A 24,935-nucleotide genomic window follows, 5' to 3' on the forward strand; every position below is an offset into this window, starting at 1 on the left:
ATAAATCAGATTTTACCTACATGATTTAATACACGAATATAATTAATCATACCATCTGACCGACGTCACCAGTCTCTCCTTTCTCACCGGGTGGTCCAGGCAAGCCCTGCACACAATGACAACCAGTTAAAATCAGTTCAAACCAACTAAAACCCACATCAACCAGTTCTAAGTTAACAAGCACTACGTTGATGTCTACCAAAGATCAGACAATTCAAAACATCTGACAACGCAAGAAAACCGTGTTTACATTAGACTTAAAATTATCAGGTTATTCTCTGTTTTTAAAGTCAAAAAGTAAACAGCAATAAAGGTGTTTACCTGGAACACGAAATTGGGGTAATGGGCAAAGGTCTGTGTACCTGTGTTGTTAGGTATTAGCTTAAATCGTTAATGACCTTACCCCGATAAAGGAAAGCTGTTTAAGGCATTTACATTAACACACAATTTGTCGGCTTATTAAAGGGATAGTAAAATTCTCTCATCATTTACTCACCCTTATGCCATCCCAGAAGCAATATAATAGGTGTGGGTGAGAAACAGATAAATATTTAAGTCATTTTTTACTCTAAATCTCCACTTTCACTTTTACACCTGAAAGTCACATGTGTGGCTTTTTTAGTTTCACTTTCACATCTGAAAGTGAAAGTTAAAATGGAGATTTAAATATTATTCAGTTTCTCACCCAGACCTATTATATCGCTTCTGAAGATATGGATTTAAACACTGGAGTCTTTTGGATTACTTTTATGCTGCCTTAATGTGATTTTTGAAGCTACAAATGTCTGGTCACCATTCACTTGCATTGCATGGACCTACAGAGCTGAGATATTCTTCTAAAAATCTTTATTTGTGTTCTGCAGAAGAAAGAAAGTCATACACATCTGGGATGGCATGAGGGTGAGTAAATGATGAGAGAATTTTCCTTTTTGGGTGAACTATCCCTTTAAGAAGCATGATCAGTGTAGGATTGTGTATCTAAATGTGCTCACTATTATATTTATACAATGTAGAAGTGGACTGGGTTACAAAAAACTGTGATTCAAAAGACCCGCTCAAAACTAAAGTGGAACAAAAAGTGATCTGAGACCACTTTCAAGGCACAATGTGAATGCAAAAAGAACTGAGAAATTTTTTGGGGGGGTGGAAATCAGTCTCAGTCTGAATGTATTTTAAGTGCTTTTTTCTCTCTCTTGGCATTGTGTTGATACCTAAAGCATTAATAAAGTCACAGATGGAAATATGCTGAATATTGACAACACTGACTGAACAAACGATATATTTTTTTTAGGCCAAATTGTGCAGCCCTGGATTAAACCAACCCAAGTTCACAGAAACCAGATATACCATTTCTAATCAACTGTTCCAGTTTTAATACAAATTAACATCAGTCTACAGCATTTGTGGCATAATGTTGATTACCACAAAAAAAGTTTTTTGTCCCATCGCTTATTCAAAAAAAGCAAAAATCCGGGATACAATGAGGCAATTGCAATGGAAGTGAATGGGGCCAGTACATAAACTTTAAAATACATATCGTTTCAAATGTATAGCCACAATACGCTGGCATTATTTTTGTTAACATGATTTTAGTGTGATAAAATAGCTTGCTAACCATATCTGTGTAAAGTTATATCAATATTATTAACTTTGTTGTCATGACGATGTAATCCAGTAATCTGGTTACTGATGTAATGCTGGTAAATTCCTTATCACACTAAAATCATGTTAACATGTATAATGTTTAAGTCTTGTGACTACACTTTTGAATCAGTGTGTACTTTAGTGTTTATTGACTTGCCCCATTCACTTCCATTGTAAGTGCCTGACTGTAACCATTATTTTTGCTGTTTTTTTAAATAAACGAGGAACGAGTCTAAATTCATTTTTGTGGTAATCAACATTCCGCCATAAATGCTGTCGATTGAGTTTAACTTGTATTGAACATGGAATATTCCTTTAAGAAACTGTTCAAATCAGCCCAAACTCACATCAAGGGAACATAATTTAAACAAGCAGATGCAAGACCTTGATCTGAAGATTTTTGTAATAAATATTTAATGAATCCCTCGAATTTCATGATTATGAATGCGTGTCATCTCACCTGAAGGCCGACAGGCCCTGGTGGTCCAGGGAACCCTCGTGCCCCCTCATCTCCCTTCTGTCCAAATAGTCCCTGCTGACCTCTGGGACCTGGCTCTCCATCTGCACCCTTTAGAGGAAGTGACATCACTAAGACTGTTTCCACCACAGGATGACATAAGACATATGAGAAATGGCACATATAGGAACACTTACAGGAGGACCGGGCTGACCCACGGGGCCCTGGGGTCCGTTTGGCCCTGGAGGACCCTAAAAAAAGACAAGAGATAATGAAGCAAGTGGCACATTAGCCACTGCTTTTTATAACAAATGAAAACATTTATATTCATAAATGCACAGCGGTAAAAACACAGAATGAATGACAGTCATGGGAAAATCATGTGAGACCAATACAAACAAACAGACGGATCCTAATAGGCATTCATTTAATAAATGTGTTTAATAGGTGTGAATTGTAATGTAAATGGGAACTCACCTGTTCACCCTTGTCACCTTTGCTTCCCTTCTGTCCCGGCTCGCCAATCTCTCCCTGTCACAATAACACAGCACTTACATTTGCAAATATATGCACATGTATAAACTGAAAATTGAAAAAACATGTAATATATTATAAAGTTTATCTCATAAAACCATATGAATATCATATTCATATTCATGTGGTATTTATTTGGTAGTCCACTGAAATCCAGGGAACACAATGGTATTACCACAGTACATCTTTAAAAAACAAATCACTCTGATACATGTCCAAAAAAACATGGTACTACCATGGTAAATGTCCAAACAAAACATGATACTACCATGGTAAATGTCCAAACAAAACATGATACTACCATGGTAAATGTCCAAAAAACTTGGTATTGTCCTGGCAAATGTCCCAAAAAAATAAATAAATACATGGCATTGCCATTGTACATGTCCAAAGAAAACATGGTTTTACCATATTAAATGTAAAAAAAAACAAACAAACAAAAAAACAAATTACCATGGTAAATGTCTAAAATACCATGGTATTGCCATGGTACATGCTAAAAGAAAACATGGTATTACCATTGTACATGTCGAAAAACTATGGAATAATCATAGTGCTGTAAAAAAACAAAAACAAAAAAAAACATTATTACCATGGTTTATGTAAAAACAAAAACATGGTATTGCCATGGTAAATGTAAAAACAAACAAACAAACAAACAAACATAGTATTACCATGGTGTATTAAAAAAAACACAAAAAAAACTTGGCATTACAATGGTAAATGTTCAAAAAACATGGTATTACCACGGTAAATGTCTCAAAAGTATTACCATGGTGCTTTTTAGTACTTTTGTTTATGAAGGAAGACATTAGGAAACTAATACTGTTATCTATATCTCTGTCTATATTTCCCATAAGGCTTTGCACCTAGCACACTTGGCAAAGCTGACACACATATCCTTCAAATAACACTCACAGCTGCTTAAAATGTCATGGTTACTTTCGTAAACTCCGTTCCCTGTTGGAGGGAACGAGATGTTGTGTCGATGTAGTGAAACAAAGGGTCACTCTTGGGAGCCCAAAACACCTCTGCTTTTTGGAAAAAAGGCCAATGGGAATTGGCGAGTGGAATTTGCATGCCACTCCCCCGGACATATGGGTATAAAAGGAGCTGGTATGCAACCACTCATTCAGGTTTTGTGCTGAGGAGCCGAGACCAGGTCCCGGCCATTTCAGCGGGTAGTTCAGTATGGAACGGAGGTTACAAAAGTAACCATGATGTTCCCTATCTGTCACTCACTCAACGCTGTGTCGATGTAGTGACACTAGGGGTCCCTATACAAAACACCACAACTAGCTGAATTGTGTTATCTGAACTGGCGGTGCGAGACGGGCAGACCGCTGTGTGCCTCGTAGTCAGCACACCAGGCCGTCACGTAACCACCCCCAACGCTCTTGTGAGCGTCGAACGGTCCTTCAGGAACAAGTCGACTGCCCACCTATAGGGACAGGCTAGACCAGCCGAGGACTCTTTTCCTCTTCTTTCTCCCCAAAAAGAGTGGAATTTGTTAACTGACTAGGAGCCATACGTGTCTACGTTGGGGGGGGTGTCCCTCCCAAGGGGAAGACACCGCGGAGACCACACCCCGCCCAAAGGGGGGGGGGTTGAGTGAAATACATCACATGGTCTTACCGAGTCTTGTCGGAAGTATGTCATGTGGAGAGGTCCCATGGTAGGTCCCACCCGAAGGGGGAGGAGTTTCTACAAAGCACGGCGACTGGGGGCAGAGGAGCCTCTGCCCAAGGAAGACACAGTTTACCAACAGGGAAACGATTTTGCGGAAGATATCACATGGGGTCGCCTTTGGGGAACCAGCACATGTGGAGCACCTACCTCAATACAGGGCCTCATTAGCGCATGTACTGGGCCGGCAGCGAGTTTCTCTGCAAACTCAACTGCCAGAGGGCTAAGGAGGAAAGTCATCCAGGGATCACAGTCTGTGAACATGACTGGGAGTCAAGAGCGCACATCTTCACCTCAAGGGAGGGGAAAGGCACTATGCACAAGCGGTACACCCGGCCAGCTGTCCCGGAACTTACCTGCTCGTGCCTGCCAATACACGGGATGAGACCGGCTCAACCCGGAGATTGTAGAACCTCGCAAAGGTGTTGGGTGCTGCCCAGCCCGCTGCTCTGCAGATGTATGCCAAAGAGGCGCCACTCCTGGTAGAGTGGGCTCATAACCCCGCATGGGGTGTCATGTCCTGAGCCTGATATGCCATCGCGATGGCGTCAATGACCCAGTGGGCGATCCTCTGTTTGGAGACAGCGCTTCCTTTCCGCTGTCCACCAAAGCAGACAAAGAGCTGCTTGGAGCTTCTAAAGCTCTGCGTGCGATCCAAATAGATGCGTAAATCTCGCACCGGACACAGCAATGCCAAGGCTTGGTCTGCCTCCTCCTGGGGGGAGCTTGCAGGTTCACCATCTGATCCCTAAAAGGGGTCGTGGGAACCTTGGGCACAGAGCCCGTTCGGGGTATCAGGATCACGTGAGAGTAACCCAGACGGAACTCCAGGCACGATTTGCTGACAGAGAATGCCTGCAGGTCCCCTACCCTCTTGATGGAAGTGAGTGCAGTCGGGGGGCAGTCTTCAAAGAGAGTGCCTTAAGCTCAGCTGACTCCAAGGGCTCAAAGGGAGCTCCCCGTAGACCCTGAAGGACTACAGAGAGGTCCCAAGAGGGGACAAGGCGTGGTCTGGAGGGATTCAACCTCTTAGTGCCTTTCAGGAACCTGATGATCAAGTCGTGCTTCCCCAAGTACTTACTATATACTGCATCGTGATGAGCCGAAATAGTGACTACATAAATTTTCATGGTGGAGGGGGAAATCCGCCCATCCAGCCTCTCCTGCAGGAAGGAAAGCACTGATCCGACTGCGCATCTTTGGGGGTCTTCGCATCGGGAAGAACACCACTTAGCGAACAGATGCCACTTCAAGGCATACAGGTGCCTCATAGAGGGAGCCCTAGCCTGAGTGATTGTGTCAACCACCGTGGGTGGTAGGCCACTTAGGTCTTCTGCGTCCCGTCCAAGAGCCAGACGTGGAGATTCCAGAGTCTGGTCGCGGGTGCCAGATGGTTCCCCGTCCCTGAGAAAGAAGGTCCTTCCTCAGGGGAATTCACATGGGGGGGGGGTCCTGTCGTGAGGAGTGTGAGATCCGAGAACCACGTCTGGGTGGGCCAGTAGGGTGCTACTAGGACGATCTGCTCCTCACCCTCCCTGATCTTGCACAGGGTCTGTGCAAGTAGGCTCACTGGGGGAAACGCATATTTGCATAGTCCAGGGGGCCAGCTGTGTGCCAGCGCATCTATACCGAGGGGTGCCTCAGTCAGGGCGTACCAAAGCGGGCAGTGGGAGGATTCCCGGGAAGCAAACAGGTCTACCTATGCTCGACTCCAAATCAGATGGACCACCTGGGGGTGGAGTCTCCACTCTTCCCTGAACGTAACCTGTCGTGACAGCGCGTCCGCTGCGGTGTTGATGTTGCCCGGGATGTGAGTTGAGACAGTTGATGTACGCTACCATTGCTGTGTTGTCCGTCCGGACCAACACGTGCTTGCTCTGGATCAACAGCCGGAACCTCCGCAGGGCAAGCAGTACTGCCAACACCTCTAGGCAGTTGATGTGCCAACGCAGCCACGGGCCAGTCCAGGAGCCGGCAGCAGTGAGAGCGGGGGAGCTGAAAGACCGGGAAAGCATGTCCGTAATTTCCACACCGGCCTGAGACTGGGTGACCATTCCCGAAGGAGGAAACCCAGCCGAAGCCTCTGCATCTGACTGGACGAGCCCAGTGTCTGATGCTGCGCTCGATAACTCATCGTCTTCCCCGGCTCAGAACAAGAGGTTGAACTCGCCCTGAGACGAGCCAGGAGTCTTGTCCGAGCGCCCGACCGGGGCAAGCAAGCGTGCTGGGGAATGGGAGGTCCGTGGGGGGATACCCAGCGGAGGTGGTCCCATTGATGTCCCCAAATTGCCCCCAGTGCTAACCGACGTGGCCTCAAATCCATAGGTAGAAGGACCGGTGCAGGGAGCCGTTGGGGTGGCTTGCTTTCTTACGAAAGCAAGCTGTGACTTTAATGTTGCCATGGTCATGTCCTCACAAGGAGGACATGACCCATCCACGAACGATGTCTCCGCATAGGCAGCGCCCAGACACGTAAGACAGCGATCGTGGCAGTCAGAAGCGGAGAGATAACGACTGCAACCAGGAATAACACACAAACGGAAAGGCATCTTTAAAAAGACGTTCCTTGTGTGCCACTCTTTTTGTGAATGAAAATATACTCTTTTAGAATATACTCTCTTTTTTCGCTCTGCCGAAGCACCCAGGGGCGTTCTCTGCACTCCAAGGGTGCAGAGGGGGAGAAGCCGCTGAAATGCGCCATAAATCCAGCAGTTTTGAGGTGCATCTTAGGAAGGAATTGAATTCAGTGCACTGAATACAACCGCTTGGCTCCGTAGAGAAAATCTGAATGAGTGGTTGCATACCAGCTCCTTTTATTCCCCACTCGCCAATTCCCATTGGCCTTTTTTCCAAAAAGCAGAGGTGTTTGGGGCTCCCAAGAGTGACCCCTAGTGTCACTACATCGACACAATGTTGAGTGAGTGACAGATAGGGAACTACACACACACACACACACACACACAAACACAAACACATTAACAAACACTAACACCCAAAATCTGTGTGTGGAGGCGTGTGTGAGCTTTTCACAGTGATGTCATTTCCTTGACATGTTCACCTAGGTGTTAAACCAGATAATTTACAAGAGAAGTAGGGAAACTTCCTTGTGCTGAAATATCAAGTATTTTATTAGTAGGCTGTTTTTGTGAGTTCCCAAAAAAGGTCTTCTACAAACTCTAGACAAACATACCACAAAGCATATATTCTTTTCTTATTTCTGAGCTTATTCATTCTTTTTCTTTCTCTTTAAATCATTTCTCTTCCCTCTCTCTCTACCCCTCATTTCCTCTGTACCTTATCACCATCCTCTCCCGGAGGTCCAATGGGTCCAGCTGGGCCTGGAAGTCCAACAGGTCCCTGAATACCATCTCTACCAGCTGGGCCTTGAGGTCCTTTCTCACCCTAAAACACGAAGGAGAAAGACAGAGGCTCGAGTTAAACAGGTAGTAGATATCAATCCAACCTAACAATGCGTGGTGATTCAACATCAAGCAGCATTCACACCCCAATTTACTTCCATAATGTTACATATCTTACATGAAACAGGATATTCAACAAGACAAAAAAAGTAGGGGAGTACTTGATTTATATCCATCAGCAATAAATAAATGTTGTTTTTTTTTTTACCAGGACTGCATTAACAATTGGAAAGATTTTAGGAAGGCCACATTACCTAAAATATTAAATTTACATTTAGAAGATCTAAATCCAAATGGCCTCTGTGATGTCAGCCGAAAATAAACCACATTTCAAAAGCAGAGCATAACACTTTGAGGAAAAATTACATAGATAACAATGTTTTTTTTTTTTGTGAGTGTTTTTTAAGAATAACCTGCAGTTATGAATTGTCCACAATAATAGCAAGATAATACTGTGAATCAAGAAAGTAAACAGGGTCAACTGACTTAAAGAAACAAATACTGAATGTGTTCAAACGAGTACTTACAGGTCCACCTTTCTCTCCAGCGGGGCCTGGGGGTCCCTGAGGTCCGGGTCGGCCCGGGAGGCCAGTGGGACCTGCTGGGCCTGCCGGACCACGTTCACCAGGAGAACCCTGAGAATGTGAATATGAAATATTAAGCATTACATAACTGCTTGTGGCATCTCTGATTTACATGCAACTAGCACTTGCTATGATTACTTGATTGGCTGTTGTGATTAATTATGTATTCCTTTCGAAAATTCACATGGAGGTGTTGACAGCAGGCATGCAGATAAAAAATGAGCTGAGATTTTTAAAGCAGAAATAAACGCTGAGTGTTTGAGTTATTGATTATATAACTGCATATTATGACATTATGTAAGATATCTGTAAACCTGAATATTAAAAAACCTGGTGTCAAAACTGCCTGGAGAGAGAGAAAGACATCGAACCATTCGAAAATCTATAATCATCTATCATTTATAGGTATACAGTGGCCCTTGAAAGTCACACTTGAAGTCACACTTAAAAAGTATGAATGTCAGGGGGCCTGGGTAGCTCAGCAAGTAAAGACGCTGACTACCACACCTGGAGTTCATGGTTCAAATCCAGGGCATGCTGAGTGACCCCAGCCAGGTCTCCTAAGCAACCAAATTGGCCCAGTTGCTAGGGAGGGTAAAGTCACATGGGGTAACCTCCTCATGGTCACTACAATGTGGTTCTTGCTCTCAGTGGGGCATGTGGTGAGTTGTGAGTGAATGCCATGGAGATTAGCATGAGCCTCCACATGTTCTACATCTCCACAATAACACGTTCAACAAGCCACATGATAAGATGCACAGATTGACAGTCTCAGACGTGGAGGCAACTGATATTCGTCCACTGCTACCCGGATTGTGGCGAGTCACTATGCCACCATGAGGACTTAGAGTGCATTGGGAATTGGGCATTCCAAATTGGGGAGAAAAAGTGGAGAAAAAAATAAAACATATCAAACCAAGTGGCATCTGCAGTCAAATGCTGCTAATACTTTCCTCTTCATTTTGAATAGTATATCTATAACACACCTCTATTTGTGAAAGGTTTAGTTGTCACTTGCTTTGATTTTCTTTATCTAATGCAATGACATTCATACTCTTTGCACTGGAATCACTATACTCACTGAAAATCCAGTGTGTGGAGCAAAAGGGTAAAAGAGAGAGAAAACAAGATAAAACCAGGTGAATAACAAAGCAATGAGGAGAGAGATAGACAAAGACTAAAAGAAAGAGAAAGAAAGAGAGAGAGAGAGAGAGAGAGAGAGAATGTGTACTCACAGCAGGCCCGGGTGGTCCAGGAGGCCCTTCATTCCCTTTCAAACCTGCTGAGCCCTGCAAAGATACACAGAAAACTGCTGAATGTACAAACACACATACATGTGTTCCTGTGCAGTGCGTTTGATGGTTGGAGGTGACACAGAAGATTTTCTATTTATACATAACAAAAAAGTTAAAAGCTCACAGTAAAAGGGATAGTTTCCAAAAATTTAATTCCCTCATCACTTAGTCACCCTCATGCAGTCTGTTCGGTTTTGGAACAACATGAGAGTGAGTAAATTTTCACAATCCTTTTATGAGACAATGTTGTAACATCAGCTGTTTTGAAAGTGTCATCACTAAGTTTGTAATGTTAACTTGTTATCCTCACCACAGGGCCTGGTAAACCTCTATCGCCAGGGAAACCTCTCAATCCTGGTGGTCCGTCTTTACCTGTGGGGCCGGCTGGACCTGGATCTCCCTATGAACATACAGAACCAGACATCATGTAGATTGCTTGTTCATTATATTAAAAAAAAAATGGACCAATGGATGCACAGATAGAGACGTATTTTGTGTTTATTAACCTTTATTGTGTGTAAATATTAAAGTGTGTGGGTGCCTGAAGTTGTTCGCACCTTTGCGCCCTCTTTGCCTGCTGGTCCGTTTACACCCTGATCACCGGGTGGTCCTGGGGGTCCAGGGTGACCTCGCTCTCCCATTGGTCCCGTCTCACCTGTTGGTCCCTGATTAGACGAAGAGATAGATTATGGTTTATATATATATATATATATATATATATATATATATATATAGTAGGGTAAATCTCACAGAAACATGTCCACATCACATTTAATAAAAAAAAAAAATTTAAAATGTTTTTTAGATTGTATTATTATTTCGAGTACATTTTCCAACAAAATTATCATTATTGTTACGAATCTTGTTCGATTATTATTACTGTAACATAATGACTTACTGTAAAAAAAATAAAAAATACTGTGACAATGGTTTTTATTTAAATCAGCACAAATTAAAAGCATTACAACAAATATTACCATGATGTATAAATATTTTTCAGTTTAAATAATATATCAATATTTTTTTTTTGCATTACAGCAATGAGAACTGGGGTGATAATGTGCATAATTGTTATTAAAATAATATATAATTGCATACAATATTAATGGTTCTAAATAAGCTAAATATAATTCCTAATCATTTTTTCTGTATAATCAAATAAAGCACTTAAAATCTGGAACACAGAATTAAAATGCTACAGGTGCTTCAACAACATCAGTGGATATATAAATAATGCAACATAATGAAAGATGATTGCATTATGTGTATCCGTTTGCTTGGCAGAGGCATGCGTGCTCAAGTATCCATATGTGTGTGTGGGCGGGGGAGGGGGTTGGATGTTTAAACCTATACATTTGCATAAAAAGTAGAATATCATGATAGCTCATGAATAATTCATGACCCACCAAGCATCAATGTACAACCGCATAAACAAGTCAGTAGACAAAGCACCAACAGCCCAACAATCGGCCCATATGTAGCCTAAAGGAATCATTATGATTCCCCATTGACAACCTCAGGACACCTTTAAGACAATCTAATGAGTGACTGATGGCTGGTGAAAACCTCATGAATATGTATCATGTATTTTTGGCTTCAGCGGGTGGTGCTTATACAGGAAAAACAGGTGTGTGTGTGTGTTTACTGTGCTGTGCATTGCAACACAAATGCTTTCAAGGGGCTAGTGACTCTAATGCCTCTACAGTATTAAATCCACAATAGAGTGTAAAATCATATTTAAAATGCTTCAATATAGCCAAATTTAGAACAGCAGAGGCAACTAGATTTTTACATTTTCTAAAGTAATTGTTAGTGGTGCTTGTCCATGCAAAACTCGCCACCACGTTGCCAGGGCGTTGCTAAATTCCAAGGGGGTTCAAAGTGGTTGCTTACTAGCCCAAGTTAAAAAAAACACACACAAAAAAGCATCCAAAAGTCTCTGTGATATCTTGGTCCTTGGGTAAATCTTAATATTAAATATCTGTGTTATAATTAACCCTAATTTCAAATTCCATCCTTCATAAGAAAAATAACAGTTAAGCACATTTTCCTCCAAATTCTCATTTCAGTAATGTGAAAAAAATAATTCTCGTTAATGCAATACATCATTTTCCATTCAATCATTTTCAGTCATGAAAGTTTTATCCATAATTGTATTAATAATAATAAAATATTAGGCAAATTAAGCCTTTTTCTTTTGAATTTGGGGTGAAATATGATCTAGACATTTTTTGTTTCATGAGATTAACCCCCCTTATTAAGATTCAGGTCCCTTCTTCAATGTCTGTTCATTTATTTTTGTTTGTTTGTTTTTGCCATTCTATCATTAAAGCCTATGTCTGATCTTTTTTTTTTTTTTTTTAAGATATCATTCAAGCCTGTAACACAAATGGTGCAGTAAACCGAAATCCTTAATTCCATTCTTACACTAGCTGTAAGAGTGACTAAAGTAAATATCAAAGATGCCGAATTACTAGGGGTGTTAATAAATAATCAATGATCGATCATTTCTTGATTATATGATCGATTAAGCTTATCGGACTTTGATTAATCAATTTCAGCACAAATGCATTCAGTAATGATGCCAGCAGACAGAGAAAAATGACTGTCTATACAGTCATCCGCAGCTATAGTGCGTAACGCCACTTGCATGTCACGTCCTGTCAGCACCAGAGAATAAAACATACATACACGCACATCCATCAGTTTGTTTCTCTTTAGACGAATATTACGTTTACTGCATAAACCGTAAAAGTGTGTTGAAGTGCAACATGACAACAAGCATCATTGTCAGCCGGTCTCCATGTATCATCCACAACGACAATCAAGTCTCCCCAAGAGAGCATGCAGGTACATTCATTGTCACCAGTGCAGCGATATGTTATTAACTGTATACACATAGCGTGTTATTATTTGATTTAATTTCAAATAAAAAAAGCACGATCTCAAATATCCCACAATCTACAATGTGAAGTTTTAATAAACTCGAATTTGTATCTTGTATACAAGTTATTATTAACAGTAATACACTGACAGTAAATTAACAATTCACAAATTCATATTAAACACTGTCTGAATGTATTACAAATACACTAAACTGAAAATAAATTAAAAGGAAACTACCAGTACTGCATTTATTAAGTGTATTTATTTAAATGCTGTTTAAACAGTACTTACTTTGGTGGCTGGTTTCATGTTTTCACGTTTCCTTCTACGTTAAGGAATTTTTCTCCGATGTTGACGTTTTCAAGTTTGCATTCAAACGGTTGGTCAGTCAAAAATGAAAATTTGGATGAATAAGCTTTAAAGGGATAGTTCACCCAAAAATGAAAATTCTCTCATCATTTACTCACTCTTATGCCATTCCAGATGTGTATGACTTTCTTTCTTCTGCTGAACTCAAATGAAGATCTTTAGAAGGACATCTCAGCTCTGTAGGTCCATACAATGCAAGTGAATGGGTGCCAAAATTTTGAAGCTCCAAAAATCACACAAGTCAGCATTAAAGTAATCCATAAGACTCCAGCGGTTTAATCAACCCTTCAGAAGCGATATGATAGGTGTGGGTGAGAGACAGATCAATATTAAAGTCCTTTTTTTACTATAAAATCTCCTCCCTGCTCAGTCAAACTTTCACATTCTTCTTCTTGCGTTTTTGGTGATTCATATTCTTCATGCATGTCGCCCCCTACTGGGCAGGAATACGAATTTCTAGCAAACAAAGGGCTTAAATATTGATCTGTTTCTCATACACATCTATCATATACCTTCTGAAGATATGGATTAAAACACTGGAGTCGTATGGATTACTTTTATGATGGCTATGTATGTTTTCTGGAGCGTCAAAATTTTGGCATTTGCATTGTATGGACCTACAGAACGGAGATATTCTTCTAAAAATCATAATTTGTGTTCTGCAGAAGAAAGAAAGTCATTCACATCTGGGATGGTATGAGGGTGAGTAATGATGAGAGAACTTTCATTTTAGGTGAACTATTCCTTTAAATGAATGAAAATATGCATCTCTTATTTTTCGAGTTTCATGCTGCTTTAACGTTAACGACTGTCAATTAAGAAGATTTCTTAAAATTTGCAACCCTACGACTTACGGTACATAACACGTTTCATCACAAATGATGCAACGTTATTTAATAAAAGAGTCATCAAGTTCATGCGTCAAATCTTAATATCTAGTTGTCCAATACGTTTCCGTTCACAAGGCACAGGTTTGTGAAAATGTGGTCGTGAGTCTTTACATTTTAAGGCCGTCATTTCAGTTACAGAATGTGGTCAGTCTCGCTTATAACCAAACTGTGTGTGAACGTAACCGTATTTAGCACTCGAAAATAGGACTGACAACTGTATTCTGCTGCTGTGTGAACATAGCTACTGTAAATTCTCACCTGAGGTCCGACAACACCTGGAGGTCCGGGAGGTCCAGTTTTGCCTTGGAAACCCTGCAAAAAGACAATATGGTTGAGTTTGTTACAGGTGTGAGAATGGAAGCGTGTGTGTGTGAGAGGTAATATTAGACAACACTCACAGTGTCTCCTCTCTGTCCAGGGTGTCCGGGTAGTCCGTCCTTTCCGGCAGGTCCCTGAAAACAGAGAGAGAGGGAATCGGGGGAAAATGATAGGATGATTGATGGACATTGGTAGGATAGAAGATTGATTCAGATAAGTGTGTTCTCTAGTGTTAATGGCACGTACAGGTGGACCCTTAGGGCCGGGGAATCCAGTTGGTCCTTGGGGTCCCATCAGACCCTGTAAGAAAACAAATAAATGGCTGTTAAACATCTCTCTCTGAGCAATATCCAATAATCAATGCTTCAGAAGGATTTATTTATTTTTTATCCATACCCGTTCACCGGGTGGTCCTGGGGGGCCATCACTTCCTGAGTTGCCCTGTGGAGGTGGGGCAGAAAAGCAGAGGGGAGGGGCAAAAGAGAAATGAAGGAGAGCATTTTAGGACTGCACAATGATTGTAATCTTCATATAAAAGATCTCTGTAAACATGATTAGTTATTAATAATTTAACAATTATGCTGATTGCCCGGGGTAATGGCTGCCATTAAAGATTCGTTTGAATGATAGAGGACAGGCCTATATCGGTAAAATCTCTGTTGCATTTGCATTTGCTCCAGCTGAGTGGTGGTTAAAAGCATTGCTTTTTGAAATGTAATACAAGTACCATTAGCTGCTGCTGAAATGGACAGACGCACTTCAGTTTTCACAAATGACGACAGTGGTTTAAAATATCCTGAAATTGAAGCTTGAGACACTTTTCACTTTTATAAGTGCATTAACGGAAGGTCTCCTAACTTAGATGTGGGTGCATTTTTTTTTCCATTGAATTTTTAAGTGCCAAACCAGTTTTCCATGTATGTAATGATAGTTTTTTTTTTAATATATGCAACATGTAGTAGGTAATCTGGGTGTTCAATGCATACAAAAAAAATAAAATCACATACTGTGCACAGCATATTGCATACTACAGAAATACTAAGAGTAGTATGCTAGTATGCAATTTTATACATAGACTGTCTGTGTGTTTGGCTGTGTTTGAAATGGAAAATTAGCACAGTGCATGCTGCATACTGCCTTCTATTCACAATGCAGTGTGTGAAACAGTATGCAGTGTGCAACGATTAACGTTTCAAATAGTAGTATGTCAGATTGTTGTCTCATGACCTCATTACATACATGTTAAAATTAGTGAGTGGCGCCCAGTTATTATCAGCAATAAAATACAAATTGTTACATTGTATTTTGATCCAAATGTGTGCTAAAATCTCTTAACTATCATCAGTCCTCTCAAGTAATGAGTGAAAAATAGATCCTGTGGGAAAACGAAGTAGGCTATCGGGTATTCCATCCATACATAGCATTTGCATACTACCCACAGTATACATACTATACACTGCAGAAATAGTCAGAATAATATTGAAGTATGCAAATATGCTACATTTTTCAAAATAGCTCCCTACAGAAAAAGCAAAGGCTCACCTTTGGTCCTGCTTTTCCTGTGGGCCCCCTTGGCCCTCTTTCTCCACGGGGCCCCTACAGAATGAATTACAAGAAGAGAAAAAGAATGAAAGTAGTGTAGATAAAGATGTGCTATATATGGCACCTTTAACTGGATCTGAATAAGGATAGAAACGTTTTCTCCTCTTTGTTTTCTTACCGTCGGTCCTCTCTGTCCCCGAGGGCCGGGCTTCCCTGATGTCCCCTGTGTGTGAGAGAAATAATTGACTTAAACAGAAAATTAAGCATTTTTATTTGCTCGTCCCCTGTTGGCAGAGCTTTTTAATGTTATTTCAATACAAACATCTAAAAACACCTATGAAGTTACTAGGGTGTTCTGAGTGGTTGCTAGGATGTTGCTATGAGTGTACTAGGTGGTTGCTTAGTCTATATACGTCTATAGAAGTATGACAATTAATTGTCATAATCGTGAAAGCCCTAACAGACAATTCATTGCGAGTTATGGCAATTAGTTGTCTGTTTCAGGGCTTTCATGTTTATGACAATTATTTTGTTATTTGACGTATTAATCGTCAGCCAAACATCATAATCGTGACAAACCTAGTTAGGGGGTTTCTTCAAATCACAAACCATAAGTATGAGTACACATTAGTAATAGTGATGTTTGCCTTGTGATAATTGACTTATCAATTATATCTATAATATTATTGTTAATACATTTATTGTTGTTTGAATAATGACATTATTTAAATTTAGGACATACAACTTTAGCAGTTCAATTCTAGTGCTATACTTTCTTTCATGTTCAAATTCAAGTTCTTGTTATGATTTTTTTTTTTTTTTTTTTTTGGTTGCACTTTATTTTACAGTACATTTCAGTATACTTACAGTGTACTTACCCAAGAAAGTACTGAGGAATATTAGATAACTACATGTACTTATTATGGGTTAAGGTTAGGGTTAGAGTTAAGGTTTAGGGTTAGTACCTAGTAATTAATATAGTTGTTGTAATTATATAGTAAGTAAATGTAGAACAGAACTGTAAAATAAAGTGCTACCAAAAAAAGCCATTATTGTATAATTTAAACAAAACCGCATCCAAAATTTCCTGTCTAAAAATCTGTAGATTAGATGAGCACTATCCACCTCATGAATAATTAGTGTAGAGAGTTATGGTGGAACAAACAGTTCTGCATCAACAAATTAACCCTGCGTGTGTGTGGTGTGTGTGTGTGTGTGTGTGTATGTGTGGCCTGATAGAATAAGATGCTTTTGGCTTAAAATGTGTTTATGGGAGAGTGCATTGTCTGTCTAATGGCAGGCGGCCGCTGCTCTCAGCTTAAATGTGATGATATATGGCCAATAAAGCATTTGTGCAGAGAGCTGTGAGTTTACTGAGAACCTTTCCAAGCTTTTCTTGGCCATAATGGCTCTGATAGCAGGCGTGAACACACACACACATACAAACCGCTGCTCAGAGAGCTGTTAAGTTTCCTGAACATAAAGTTTAAAGGGACAGTTTACCCAAAAATGAAAAAAATACAATTAAAATAAAAGAAAAAGAAAAAAAAAATCATAATTTTCTCACCCTCATGTTGCTCCAAACCCACTTGCATATATTCAAATATTGATGTGTTGCGCCACATTTGAATGTATATGAGTGTGAATTATATTTTAAGAGCTATGGTGGAGGGGAAGTTTTCAGTGAATAACAACTTGAGTTTCAGTCTGTTCATCACTCAGAACTATCAGATGACTTCAGAAGTCTTGGAATAAAGTGTGCAAATCACTTCAAGGATTTACTAGTGCTTTTTTGTTTTGTTTTGTTGTCATTTTTAGAGATTGAAAGCCTAAGTCCCCATTCACTTCATTGTATGGAAACATTCTAAGATCTCCTTTTGCATATCATATGGATTTGGAACTACCGAAGGGTGAGTAAAAGAGGATGAATTTTCATTTTTGGGTTAACTATCTGTTTTATTCTTCTGACTTGCTTAATTACATTACATCGTATATCTAGATATCACCAGACTGAATACAAGACAGACTAATTGGCGCAATGCTAACTTGATTTTATTGCCAACTTTATCACATAAATCAAATTTCATTTATTAGAATGGCTTATATTACATGTAATAAATTAAATTTATTAGAATTGCTTTATATTTGATATCATGGCATGTTACATGATCATGTTTCTTTCTCAAAGGAAAAAAAACTGGTGGGAAAATATATTCTGATCACAGGAAAAATAAGGAAAGATGGGGAAAGAGAAAAACTCTATTCCGCATGGATTTTTCTCTCTCTCTTTTTACGTACCCTTGTGCCTTTCTCTCCACTGGCTCCTTGGAATCCCTGGAATCCTTGAGAGCCCTACATAGGGAACGAGAGAGCGTGAGTGAGTGATTAATTCACAGGTCCATCAAAGCGAGAAGGAGTAGAGAAGAAAAGTGCTGCAACAGCAGAGCATGCTGGGTCACGGTCAAAAAGAAAGCTGACACCAGACGGCATTATGGGTAAATACACTTAGCTTTGATCAAGAAGTTCAAACATGTCTGCCTTCCAACGTCTGCTCTAATGCATGCAAACACACACACAGCCTTGTCCTAATATCAATAAACGCACACACTCAAATACAGAGACTTTGGATGGTTAATCACATGCACATCGGGTTTTTTACCTTGGGGCCTTGTCTTCCTGGGTAACCTGGCAACCCGGGCACACCAAGCTTACCCTAAAATCAAAGTACACAAACAGAAACATGACTCATTAGTTTTGTCACGATCATAGCAAAACAGTGATAAAGTAAAGTTCAGGGTGTACAGACTGTTAGAACTTCGGTTTCGGATGGTAATACTAGGGATGCACCGATACAAAATGTGTGTGCCGATAATGATATCCGATTATTTAGAACAACACCTTTTTTAACGCAATAATAACTTCACTTACATGTCCTTCATGTTTCAGAGTAACTGCTCTTTGTTATAAACAAAAAGCACATTATTCACATTAACTGAAGTCTGAATGACGAATCTTGTCACTTTTTTGCTAAAGCAGTCTCTGTGATAAAAGTTTAAACAGATGTTCCACCTTGGGAAGTTCAAGCAGTGCAAAGCTTCCAAATTGCAGCTCTGCTGTCATTAGCTATGGTTCCATTGAAGTTGCAAATTTAATTCATGCAAAAAAATCATAATATCGTAAAAACTGTTTGCGAATAAAGAGGCATTTCCGTCCCGTGTTTAAGAGAGCAAAATCATCACTTCTGGGGAAACTACCGCAAAATTGAAATTAAAAAGGGAAGTTGAAGCCACAGTGGTTCTTTTATTAAAAGTAATAAACTACATGCGGTTTAGAGCACACAGACAAAATGCTCTGATGAACGTCATGCTTGCAGATGTCTTCTGTCAGGGAGCGATGAAATGCTACGCAATGATTTTGATTATATTCTCTGAGCGAATGATGTATACACATGGCTTGTTGATGCCAAGTTCAAATTATGAATATAAAATGCATATAAATATATTTGGTAAATGTGATTCCATCTTAGTTTATGCGCATGTCTTCATACCGCAGTTCTTTATGCACACTTTGGAAACTTTATTTGCATCTTGGTGTTTCCATCCGAATTTATTCTGTGATATTCTAAGATTTGCATTAAAACATGTGGACTGAAACCCAGCTTTGGTCACCCAGTTCAACCTAATATCACACAACAGACATTCTCTTTCACACAAAGCACGTGTTGTAGGCTAACTGTCTAAAAGGTTTTTCCGGCCCCTTTTGACAGGAAATAAATCAGCCCTGATCATCGGCTGTTTGTAAACGATCGTCTGAAGTCCATTAATGCAGATAATTATGTTAGGCCAATACACTGCTGCATTTCTAGTTAAATCCATGGTATTGAATGATTGGCATTTTCACATACTACAGTATTTGAATAGTACTGTAAGGTGGCTAATTATTATACCATGGTATTTTGATAATTTTTGTTAATGTCTTCCACGCCTCTCTCAGTATGTGTGTGTGTGAGAGAGAGTTGATCTCATAGAACACTCAGATAAAATAAAGAGTGAAAGTCGATTGTACTGAAAATCAAGCATAACAAAATAAACATCTAAACATTGCTGCTGTCACTCTAGAATGAAGATAAATTAAGCTTTCCATCTATTTAAGGAAAGTTATTTTCAACTCTCTCTCTCTCTCTCTCTTACTCACACACACACAGACACATAGAGAAAGAGAGAGAGAGAGAGAGAGAGAGAGAGAGAGAGAGAGAATATTCTCTTTAAAATCTCACCTTCTCTCCTGACGGCCCAAGTGGTCCAGGGTCTCCAGAGAGACCGGATCGTCCTTTAGGTCCCTCGGGTCCGTCCTCACCTCTGGGGCCAGCAGGACCAAGTTCTCCCTGAACACACACAAGAACAAGCCATCGTTATCATGTCACAACCATCACCACATTAAAGAAATGTTCATCTGGGTTCAATACAAGTTAAGCTCGAATCGACAGCATTTGTGGCATAATGCTGATTACAACAAAAAATAGTTTCGACTCGTCCTTCCTTTTCTTTAAAAAAAGCAAAAATTAAAGTTCCAGTGAGGCACTTACAATGGAAGTGAATGGGGCCAATCTTTGGAGGGTTTAAAGGCAGAAATATGAAGCTTATAATTTTATAAAAGCACTTACATTAATTCTTATGTAAAAACTTGTGTGTTATTTGAGGTGTAAAGCTGCTTAAATCATCACTCTTACGGTCGTTTATCTTTTTTACTGTTTATGGCGTTATGTTGTCATGGCAACAAAGTTGTAAAATTGGATATAACTTTACACAGTAAAGATTAGCAAGCGATTTTTTCACACTAAAATCACATTTACATGCATACAGTTTACATCTTGTGGCTATAATTTTGAAATAGTGAGTACTTTAACATTTACAGATTGGCCCCCATTCACTTCCATTGTAAGTGCCTCACTGTAACCCAGATATTTGCTTTTTTTTAAAGACAAGGGACGAGTTGAAATTTATTTTTGTGGTAATCAATATTATGTCACAAATGCTGTTGATTGAGCTTGACTTGTATTGAACCCGGAGACTTCCTTTAACATATGACATTTCCATATCAATATTCAACAGCTTAACCAACCCTGACAGTGTGTGGTACATAAAGTTACATATATTTTCTTCTCACATATAGAAATATTAAAGGTGGACTGATGAAAACAGCCTGTTTAACTGACCTTTTGCTAAGCTCCAGCCCCCTGGGTTACCATTGCTCGCTCTGACACACTTTGCAGAACTTCTCATAGGAATGAATGGGAGATTGCTGTGAACGGCGCAGTTGTCGGCAAAATATTCTCAGAAATGTAATTAATTATATTTTTACATGGGCTCGAATGAAGAGTGACAATGCAAAGCATATTTATCTGACGTTTTAGAAAAAAAATATAAAAATTAAATTACACAGTAATGTGATTGAATGCAGTGGAGACTATGAATCAGAATCGAGGCAAATTATCAGTCACTTTTAAAGTTATTACAAGTGCTATTACAATTTTTTTTTTAATATATAAAATTCCACTTAAACCTACTCAAACGCACATTTCTCCCATATACTCTCACGTTAAAAAAAAAAAGCAAATGTAGAAATGTAGGACAGCTATCGTTGCTGAGGTTGGTCAGAAAGACTTTTAAGGCGGGGCTTAGCGAAGGGTCAATTTTAAAGGCCAATTCTTTTAAGCATTTTTTTTTTCTTTTCCCCCCCTAATATGATAAAGAAATGCACTGACGTTTTTGTGCTGCCAAGATGTTCTTTTGGTGATATTTCTCCTGTTCACGCACATCCCTGAAATTCTTGACCTATGAGAATCCAGCTAGCTGAAGAGCGCTAATGATTGGTATCGTGTCTCCAGACCGTATTAAATAAGACTGATGAATTAAATTGCAAAATAGACTGATGTGGACTGTGGGCCAATCAGGGGCGGACTTAGCACTAGGCAAATGTAGGCAACTGACTAGGGCCCTCAGAAGCCAAGGACCCCCTAAAAATACAAATAATATGCTTTTTTATGATTATTAATGCCAAATAACGTGTGCTAAAATTTTAAATATCACTGTTACAATACCGATATGTTTGATATCACTGTTATATTCAGCACTATCAATACAATCAACCCCCTCCCCCCTCAGATCAGGCTGTAATGGAATATTCCAAGGTTTTATGCATCTACACAAGTTCATAAACAAATGAAAGTGAGCCAAACCGCTCGGACAGTTTTGTGCGATTTCACCATATACTCCGTTGCAAGTTACAAGCTAAGTTACATTGTTGCTAGTTCAGATTGGTTTGAAATTAAACAGAATCAAGACTTCCTAAGGTAACACTGTCTTTCCAAAAGGATCAGATGCACCACCACCCGCCGCTGCTTCCACGAGCACAGCACTCACTATAGTCACCAATACACAGTTTTGATGATAATTATGATCTGGGCGTTTTTCTCGGACTGTTGACTCGTTTTTGCCTTAGCAGCGTAAATCTAGAAAACGTTTTTATTTTTTCAAATTTAAAAGTTGATCAAAGCCTTCTGGAAACATTAATTCAAGGGCAAGTTGATGGAGGAAAAGTGAATTAAGAAAGCGGGTAATGTATTGTAGTAGTATGTACTGTAGTTCGTAGTAGCCAGATTGTGTTTTTTTGTATAATGTGCTGTCAGACATCATTATTCACTCCTTTTTAGAAATTTGCCGCAACCAAGGAGAAAGACACAACCACGGACACATTTCTGTTTGCTCTTTGAACAGTCTAGTGCTATCACAGAGACCGATGAGGTATCTCAGGACACTTATTATATTTCAGTGATATCTTTCAGGATGTAGTAATATTTTCTCTATACCATTCCATAAAATAATGATAATAAATAATAATAATAAAGCTCACAACACCTTTAAAAGAAAATCGGTGTAAATGTGTGTCACTGAAGAGGGGCCCATTCCTGTACTTTGCCTAGGGCCCCCAAATCACTAAATCCGCCCCTGAGGCCAATGATAGGCTTATGTTTAATAACATGGAAATAAACAATATACTGCCTTCAAAAACTACTTTTTGAATTGTCTTATCAATGCTTTACTCGTCTGCCATAATAATGTAATCTAAATTATTATATTCATGAAATATATTTTTAAGTCCTTAAATATAACATAATAATGTATTATTATTGAGTCATTATATATTGAACTGTTTTTACTTGAGGACCCTTCTCAGCAAACATTTATACATGCGATTAATTGCTATTAATTCGATGAACTTTGGTTCATTCAGGAGAAAAAAAAGTTTCTTCCATTGTATAAATTAGGCTTAAGGGTCAGAGAGAGGGTGGAAAATTGTCTTGTAAAACTAATTTGACTACCATTATAAGAATGTATAACTTCAGGGGAAAACATAAGAAGTGGCTAAGCAGAATATGGCTGCTTTTGTGTATATTATACAGTATGTGTCTATGTAGCTGTACATTTATTTGATTTAGGGTGGACATTTGATTAAAACATGGAAACATTTCACTATAAATCAGAACAGAAATATAAGCGCAGCGTAGTTCTAGCGGGAAGACTAGCAGCTGTACATCATCGCACCATTAGCTAGGTAACTCCTAGCCAATCACATGTAAGCCAATGCTTTCTAAGTCTGCTCACAATCTATCACATTGCTGTTTCAGTGCACTAGCACGGCAACCTCCACCACCCCACCACCACCAGTTGAGTCCCGTCCTGCACGGGGTAGGCTCCTCGCCCCTGCCTCCTGTCTCCGGCATGATATGACGGTTCTGAGTACAACTTCTTCGGACCGCCAGACAGAGCTTATGCCAAAGAGAGACATTACATTTCTGTTTCTTATATTCATCAAATAAATGTCATCTTAAATTTCACTCAAGTCTGCAAGTCTTCCTGATAGAAAGTGTGTGTGTGATTGGTGCTGGCATCTGTCGAACAACTTGAAAACATATAATGGGCAAAAATGAGCTTGGCACTTCAGCAGCAAATTGTCAAGTGCAATTTAGGACACTGTGGATATGTTTGCTCATTATCCACTATTACTTAGTGGCTCAGCTGACTCAGCAAACTTTACAGTGCCCAAAAAAGAAAAAAGAAAAGAAAAATAAGCACAGCTGACGGTCAATCAGATCAGACCCTGTAAAATTACACCCCATAAGACAAACTCTTTTGACTGCTGATGTTCTAAATGACTTAGACACATACTATCAGGCAAAAGTCTTTGTGACTTCAGAGTTTTGCACACAGACAGACTGTGTTGTGGGAGAATAATGTGTGTGGTAGCAAACACCACTAACTCAACGTACTGTGATTTATTTACTTTTTCAAAGATGCTCTGAGAAATTAAAGCACACATCGACCAAAATGATAAGAGACTAGATGAAAATCAAATCTCATAATTCCCTTTGATATAAACCCAAACACAAAAAAACCTCTTCACCTGAAAATAACTGTGACACGATAAACCAGCCATAAAAATCTTACCCGGTCCCCTTTGATGCCCATATCTCCCTTAAATCCAGGAAATCCATCTTCTCCCTAAGAGAAAAAGAGAAATTGAGATGAATATTTGACACTGAGACACTAAGAAACATTCTTTTGCACATAATACCCCTTTTTCACAAAAACTGAGGGACCGATCTCCATGGCAACTGCCATTTCTGCTATTTTTGGGGGCCTAATCTTATTTTGCAGCTGCATTTTGGCAGAATAAAACATTTTAATGACCAAAGCTCAAGGGTCACAAAAATGCATCAATGTGATATTTTATGGTTTCCATATTGAGACCCAGAAATGAAACATGAATGGCACAGAAAGAGTGCATTAGACATTCATTAGATACACACACATATTCAACTCGCATCCAAATACTCAGTCACACAAACACCAAACACACACACTCTAAAATGACCTTTTCACCCTTGTTTCCTTTAAGCCCACGGACTCCATCAGCACCCTGAGGATAAAGCGAAAATTGAAACAGTGAGTGAAATAAAATAAAAAACCTAGTGAGCTGCCTTGCTGTCTATATAGGCAACTACCTTCTAAAGAGCCGTTCTTGGTTGTGTTCTTGAGTTAAAAAAAAAAGCTAGATGCAGCGCAATGCATATAACAGAATGCAGGTGTCTCGAAACATGCTTTTAAATTTTCTTTTTAACTTGACACGGCATCTGAAGGATGTGGCGCACCTGAGTGCGACACTGAAAAAACAGCGAGACATGGCGCAACGGTCAAAAACTTCCGTCTATTGCTTGTTTACAAAAAATGCATAGGCAGCAACTCTGTGCG

The 24,935-nt window shown here is 39.6% G+C and overlaps 1 protein-coding gene across 2 annotated transcripts in view; it reads right to left on the reverse strand.

The window, feature by feature from the left end:
• LOC127430972 (collagen alpha-1(V) chain-like) overlaps positions 1-24,935 on the reverse strand; it is a 146,168-nt gene that overhangs the window by 21,622 nt on the left and 99,611 nt on the right. For both annotated transcript variants that reach the window (XM_051681104.1, XM_051681103.1), the window contains exons 28-47: positions 24,559-24,603; positions 24,132-24,185; positions 19,901-20,008; positions 18,284-18,337; positions 17,923-17,976; positions 15,803-15,847; positions 15,625-15,678; positions 14,479-14,523; positions 14,329-14,382; positions 14,163-14,216; positions 14,023-14,076; positions 10,177-10,284; positions 9,930-10,019; positions 9,560-9,613; positions 8,268-8,375; positions 7,616-7,723; positions 2,579-2,632; positions 2,299-2,352; positions 2,105-2,212; positions 53-106 (exon numbers count right to left, since the gene is read on the reverse strand). In XM_051681104.1, coding sequence (XP_051537064.1) covers positions 53-106; positions 2,105-2,212; positions 2,299-2,352; positions 2,579-2,632; positions 7,616-7,723; positions 8,268-8,375; positions 9,560-9,613; positions 9,930-10,019; positions 10,177-10,284; positions 14,023-14,076; positions 14,163-14,216; positions 14,329-14,382; positions 14,479-14,523; positions 15,625-15,678; positions 15,803-15,847; positions 17,923-17,976; positions 18,284-18,337; positions 19,901-20,008; positions 24,132-24,185; positions 24,559-24,603 — 1,359 coding nt within the window. The remainder of the gene's footprint in view (positions 1-52; positions 107-2,104; positions 2,213-2,298; positions 2,353-2,578; positions 2,633-7,615; positions 7,724-8,267; positions 8,376-9,559; positions 9,614-9,929; positions 10,020-10,176; positions 10,285-14,022; positions 14,077-14,162; positions 14,217-14,328; positions 14,383-14,478; positions 14,524-15,624; positions 15,679-15,802; positions 15,848-17,922; positions 17,977-18,283; positions 18,338-19,900; positions 20,009-24,131; positions 24,186-24,558; positions 24,604-24,935) is intronic.

The sequence above is a fragment of the Myxocyprinus asiaticus genome, chromosome 40, assembly GCF_019703515.2.
Source record: "Myxocyprinus asiaticus isolate MX2 ecotype Aquarium Trade chromosome 40, UBuf_Myxa_2, whole genome shotgun sequence".
Classification (NCBI taxonomy): domain Eukaryota; kingdom Metazoa; phylum Chordata; class Actinopteri; order Cypriniformes; family Catostomidae; genus Myxocyprinus; species Myxocyprinus asiaticus.